This window comes from Limulus polyphemus, unplaced genomic scaffold (assembly GCF_000517525.1).
Source record: "Limulus polyphemus unplaced genomic scaffold, Limulus_polyphemus-2.1.2 Scaffold1631, whole genome shotgun sequence".
In the NCBI taxonomy this organism is placed as follows: Eukaryota; Metazoa; Arthropoda; class Merostomata; order Xiphosura; family Limulidae; genus Limulus; species Limulus polyphemus.
Window position 1 is genome coordinate 201,295 of NW_013667241.1, and position 7,041 is coordinate 208,335.

Genomic DNA, 7,041 nt, shown 5'->3' on the forward strand with positions numbered 1-7,041 from the left:
GCTGTCGTAACAGTATTTTCAGTTATGTGGATTTCCATTAGAGGAGACAGACAGGGCCTGCAAAATGGTATATCCTAAAAATACACTGCTACAGAGTATGAGTTACTTTCAAAGAAAGACACGATAGAAAAATACACCGTCGATATCTTTGTCAAACAACCACAGTCACGGTACAAGATAAAACACAAGCAAGTGTTTGCAATGTGTGCGTAAAACTGGAGAGAGAGATAGGGCGAGAGACCCTTAATTAGTTCAGAGTGAGTGCCGGTGTTTACTAGAAAAAAAAAAAACAACAACAACTAAAAGTTTAAATGAAATCCCCTCTGAATTAAAATACCACTCTAAATGTATAAGTTAAATCTCTTAAAACAAGTCTGAATAACAATAACGCTTCATTAAGAAGGGACAACCTAGCTTTACATACAAAAATAATACATCCAACTGCAGGAGTTAAACAATGTAAAATTGTGAATGTCGATTGTAAGATGCTTAGTCAAACAATAATTTTTATGCGTTCTTTACACTTGGCCCCCCAGTGGCACAGCGGTATGTCTGCGGACTTACAACGCTGGAAACCGGGTTTTGATACCCGTGGTGGGCAGAGCACAGATAGCCCTTGTGTTTTTGGGCATAATTAAAAACAAACAAACTTTACATCTGTCATAAATAAAATATAGACATATATTTTACAGTTATTGTTAGTATTAAAAATTATAACATTTTTGTTGCTTACGTAACTAACTTAATACACTTTTGAATCAAGGTATTTTAAAATGTTTACCCATCTGTCAGAAACTATTGTTAATCACAATGTTCTGAACATGAGAATACCAAGGAATCGTGAAGTTTCGTCTGCTATTGCAAAACACAATACGGAAATAAAACAGTTAGGGTTAGCTAATATTAGAAAGTAGCATAGGAAAGCGTAATCGTTAGTGTATAAAAACAGAAAACGTTGATTTCAAGCATTTTATTTTATAATATGGCAACTTATATGTCTCAGCCTTTTCAACCAGGTGTAGCCTCCGTACCAACAACTAAAGTCGAACTTAGTATTTCATGCAGGTAAGTTTAACAAAAGTTATATTGAAAACCTAATTATCGGATACACGTACTATTAATTAAAGTTATACTTTATTGTAACAGGCTACCCTGGCATCGTATAACTAGTGCAGTGTTGTAACCATACAAATAATACCCAATTTACCCAATAATAAACGAGTTTTTTCGCTATACTGACAGGGTACTTATTTTTATTATTTAAAAATATGATTATTTTTCCTGACCCAATTCAAATCCTTTAGACTTAAGTTAGGCCTACCGTAGTAAAAATAATGAACAAGAACGTTTGATGAGATTCGTCAACTGGAGTAACATTGTTATAACTAAAGTCTGCAACTTGCAAGTGATTTATTTTTTATTTTATGACGAAGATATTTAAAGCTTCGATTGCTAAGTTAAAATAGCACTAATACATTGAAAAGAAATGTAATATGGAATAGGCATTTACTGATTTAATTTTGAAGAAAGGATTTATGAGAGACAGTTGTGGGTTAAAATCTTTACACAAGTGGTATGAGATAAACACTATACTGAACATTATGTTAGTAATAGTAGTGCTGTAAGAAGATCAAAAGCTCAAATACCATTCTTTTATAAAGAACAAAATAAAGGTTTGATAGTAAATTTATGTACAGGGCTGTTGAGTAGATATGCTAAACATGCAGATTTCGGTGCGTTTTTTTTTTAGTTGTTGGAGGTTTTTGGACTTAATTTTGGAACTTTTACTTGTAACTTATTACTTGTTGGAAGTTCTTTTATGCTTTCACTACTTTGTGTGGAGCATACAAATTTATCCCTGTTTATTTGTCTATTTATATGTCCTTCCCTATCTTGTGGACAAGATATCTCAGTATTGGATAGCTGGATTTTGACAAACTTGCATAACAGGTACTATATACAAAGTTTTAGACCTGATTAACTTTTGATGGTCATGGGTCAAGAGTCAAGGGCTATTAAATAGGGGGACTTAAACATACAATATAACATTAGTGGGGCCATAGTTGTTTCATAAATACAGTTTGCATTTGTGGGACTTGTTACTTTTTGGAGGTTTTCTTAACTTGTTGTTTGCAGGAGTTTTACTTGTTGGAAATATTTGAACTTGTTGTGTGCTAGAGTTTTGTTGAACTTGACACTTGCTGAAGATTTTTTGGACTTTAAGTTGTTGGAGATTTTTTTGTACTTTCTAGTTGTTGGAGATTTTTTGGACTTGTTGCTTGCTAGAGATGTTTTGGACTTGTTGCCTGTTGGAGATTTTTTGGCCTTGTTGCTTGCTGGAGGTTTGTTACTTGTTGGAGATTTTTTTTTACTAGTTACTCATTGGAAGTCTTTTGGAATTGTTATTTGTTGGAGATTTTTGGACTTGTTTTCTTGCTGGCAAATTTTTGGACTTGTTATTTGTTGGTTACTTTTTGGGCATTTACTAGCAAGAGATAGATCTTTTACTTGTTATAGATATTTTTTTGACTGGTTACTTGTTTGAGATTTTTTAACTTTTTTTTGTTGCAGATTTTTCACCCATAAAGTGTAAAATAAACAATACTGAAAAGCATAAATTAAAAAATAATATATTAAAAACTTATTTTTTCAATACACATGCAAATAACAGTGCATGATTGCTTGTATCCTACCAGCCAGTGTGTAGAAAAAAAAAAAAAGAGAGAAGGAGGAAAGAAACTTAAAATTTTTTTTCTGCAAATGTTCTCAGTTACAATGTAAGTTTTAAAAAAGTCCACTTAAAATCTGTCAGGCTTGACTAAATTAATTCTTTTTTTTGTAATGAAAGCCAATAGGTATGTTTTTTTTTGCAAGACATATTTATAAAGTCCAGGACAATGTATAGTAAAGAAAAATTAGCTTTATTATTGGTTAAACAAGTACAAGGAAAATATAATTGCTGTAGTTCCAATAGTATTGTACGAGGGAAAAGGCATTCCTCTAAAACCTGTTGATATGGTCTGTTCTATATTCTTAGTCTGAAAGAAAACAGAAAAATACATATTAAATAATTTCACAAGATTATGTTACGACAGTGGAAGTCACACGACACTGCTGGCGCATGTGTGACTGAGTTTCTCGAATTATCAGGAAAGTCAATGAATTTTGGAGATGCCTTGCAGAGAAAAGCCAGGAGATGATATGATAAAGCGAACAGTAGTTACGATAAGTTTTGGGTAATTTACAATTCTGTGTCGAGCTAGTGTGTGTTTTGTACTCGTAGAGAGCGAAGTTATCGAAACTGTGAATCGCTGTAATTTATAGCGTGTATTATAAAAGTTGTTAAGTTGAAAGTGATGAGAAACATACTGACTGTGGAATTACTGTGTACTAAAAGTTTGTATCGAGAAAGAATAAACTGGTTTAATCAATAAAGGACTTGTATCAGAAAGAATTTCTACCGGAAATTAACAAATAAGCAGATACATAACAAATTGATGTCAGAGAGTGGGATGGAAAAGAAAGAAAAAAGATGGAAACGAGAAGTGGCAAATCAAACTACCACTTAGCAGATTTGATGGCAGCAATACAAGAAATACAAAAGAAACAAGAAGAACAAGAAAATAAACAAGAAAAGAGACTACAGCAGTTGTTGGAGGAGAAAGAAAATAAACAAAAAGAGAGACTACAGCAGTGGTTGGAGGAGAAAGAAGAGAAACAAAAAGAGAGAATACAGCAGTGGCAAGAAAACCAGCACAGGTGGCAACTGGAGCAAGAAAAGAAACAATAAGGAAGTCTCCAACAGTTGAGAGAAAGCCAGCATACATAAATGGAAAAGATTAGCAAATTTCAAAGTGAATTAAATATATTAAAGGATGATTTACTGTCTTTTACACAGGGAGGATATATTAAACATGGACCTAATCAGCCCCAGACAACAGGAAGCCCTTTCCAGACCCTGCAGCTAAACCCTAATGCAGACATCTTCAGTCCTTCCAGAAGTCACATTCCAGACATGAGTATCAGCAATAGGGGTGATCTAGTACAAAGGAAGTCACAGGAATTCGATGGGAAGGCACCATGGGAAGCAGATAGAGCACAATCTGAGCTCCTGGCAGAAATGAATGGATGGACAGAGGAGCAGAAAGCAGTGAACCTGACAATGAGCCTGAAGGGACAATCACTGGAAATACTTGGACAGTTGCCAGCAGATGACAGGCACAACTACAGAGCACTGGTAGCTGCTCTAGAACTCAGGTATGGAACTCAAAATCAGTCCAAAGTCTACAGGGCTAGTTTAGGACGAGAGTCTGTGCTAAAGCACTGGTAGCTGCTCTAGAACTCAGGTATGGAACTCAAAATCAGTCCAAAGTCTACAGGGCTAGTTTAGGACGAGAGTCTGTGCTAAAGGGGAGAGCCTGCAAGAGCTGTTACAGGATTTGGAAAGTATGGCACACAAGGCCTACCCAACTGCACCACCAAATGTCCTCAAGCTGTTGCTTAGGGATCAGTTTGTAGATGTCTTGGACAATCCACAACTGAAGATACAAGTAAAACAAGCACACCCCTCTACTATGCAGGATGCAATGGCCAGAGCTCTTGAATTTGAATTCTACGTTAAGTCCAGCACAGAGGTACCAAGGTTGGTACAGTCATCAGGATTCAAGGCCAGAAAAGAATAGTTTCAGAGAAGTTTGAGGGACTTTGCTGTCACTGTAACAAACCTGGGCACAAGAGAGCTCAATGCCAGCAACTTCAACACAGGGAAGATGCCACCGCAGGAAAGGCTGCTACCCAGAAAGGTTGTTGGAACTGTGGAGAGCATGGACATATGAGGAGCCAGTGTAAGAAGAACACTACCAATAACTCAGCCTCGGGGAAACCAGTAGTGGTTGGTGTTGAGGGACACCCACCAACCGTCATTGTGAAAGTCCCAACAGCTAAGTGCAAAATGGCAAGCACACATAGTGTATACGTGACAGGAAAGCTGGATGGCCAAAAGTGCAACTTTGTCATAGATTCTGCATCTTAGCAAACCCTTGTGAGTATCAAGGTGCTAGATCACAAAGAAGTACCAGAAGCCATACAGAATGCAAGGTTGTGGGGACCAGTGTGGGTAACTGTTGAGCTCATGGGCATAAAGGACAGACACAAAGTAAACTTGGCTGACATTGAAAACCCATGCATATTAGGGTTGGACTACTTACTACCGAGGAAGTGTGTAGTTAACTTTGATAAAATGACGTTTGGGAATAACAAAGGCCAAATTCTGGTAAATGTTGCTGCATCTGTTGATTTGCATGTCACAGCACTTAAGTCAACTACAATACCCCCATGCCAGAGAAGATAATTTGGAGTAGAATAAAAGAACATTCCCAAGGAAGCCCAATGCTTGTGGAAGCAGTGGAAGACCCATCCAGGCCAGCAGACGTGAAGATTGGAAGGTCACTTGTGGCAGGTCATCAAGTACTAACCATAACAGTGGCCAATTTCTCTAAATGTGAGCAGACACTTAAGGAAGGGGCATTGTTGGGTGTGTGCCAGGATGTGGAGTTAGTCAATGTTAAGGCAAGAAATACAACCATAAAGAACATTTAACTGACCTCTATAAAAAGAGCATAGCCCATTTGTCATCATCACAGGCTCTTCAGGTTAGAGAACTCTTGGTGAATTATGCAGATGTCTTTTCAAAAGGAGGTCATGACCTTGGCTGCACAGACCTTGTGGATCACAGAATAAACACAGGCAATCACCGTCCAATAAAGATCCCTCCAAGGAGAGTTGCTCTGACAAAGTGACAAGAGATGGAGAAGGTCATGGATGACCTAATTAAAGAAGGGATAGTCAAGAAATCAGATAGTCCCTGGTCAGCTCCCATCATGTTAGTCCAGAAGAAGGATGGGACCCAACCTTGTTGTGTGGACTTCAGGACTCTTAACAGTATAACCAAAAAGGACCCACTGCCAAGAATTGATGATACTTTTGATGCCCTAATTGGAACCAGTTGTGTTTTCAACTCTGGACTTAAAGTAGGGTTTCCATCAAGTGAAAATGGCTGAAGCAGATAAACTTAAGACTGTATTTAGTTATGCTCTGGCAATACTGTGTGATGCCATTCAGGCTTAGCAATGCTCCAGCAACATTTTAGAGGCTGATGGAAAGAGTACTGAAAGGCCTACGATGGAGGATAGCCCTAGTGTACCTGAATGATGTCATGGTGTTTGCAGCAACATTTGATGAGGATGTATCCTGGCCTAGAGGAAGTATTCAAGCGTTTGAAAGCAGCAAACCTCAAATTCCATCCCAAGGAATGCCACTTGTTCCAGAAAGAGGTGTTTTACTTGGGTCACATTGTAAGTGAGCATGGTGTACGAACTGATCCTGACAAGGTGAAAGCAGTGTGTGTGATTGTCCAACACCAGACAATGTGGGAGAGTTAAGAAGTTTCTTGGGATTCTGTACCTATTACTGGAAGTTTGTGAAGGACTTTGCAACTATAGCTGCTCCTCTACATGATTTGACAAAGAAAGGCCAGAAGTGTGAATGGACAGTTCCTTGCTAGCATGCATGAAAGAAGAATTGGCCTCAGCTCCACTTTTAAAGCTTCCAAATTCCTCACTGCCGTACATACTAGATTGTGATGCTAATAATGTCGGAATTGGACAAGTGTTGTCTCAGAAACTGAGTGAAAATGAACATGTGATGGCCTACTTCAGTAGGGTCCTGAGTAGACCACAGAGGAACTACCGTGAAACATGAAAAGAACTCCTTACTATAGTAAAGAGTCTGACATATTCCCATCCTTACCTCTATGGTGCAAGGTTTACCATCAGGACAGACCATGCTGCATTATGCTGGTTAAGATCATTAAAGAACCCAGAGGGACAACTGGCACGTTGGATTGGAAAGATAGACCAGTACAATTATGATATTGATGGTAATGCTGATGGACTGAGCCGAAGACCATGCAAAAATGACTGCAGACATTGCTGCAAAAGAGAGAGGTTGAAGTTACCAGGTGTCATCAAGCTGAAGTCAAAG

At 38.0% G+C, this 7,041-nt stretch overlaps 1 protein-coding gene across 1 annotated transcript in view; it reads left to right on the forward strand.

Moving 5' to 3' along the window:
* The first annotated feature begins 875 nt into the window (after positions 1 to 875).
* LOC106464370 (copine-8-like) overlaps positions 876 to 7,041 on the forward strand; it is a 55,801-nt gene continuing 49,635 nt past the window's right edge. The window contains exon 1 of the mRNA XM_013924507.2: positions 876 to 1,065. Within this exon, the coding sequence (XP_013779961.1) occupies positions 983 to 1,065 (83 nt within the window). The 5' untranslated portion in view covers positions 876 to 982. The remainder of the gene's footprint in view (positions 1,066 to 7,041) is intronic.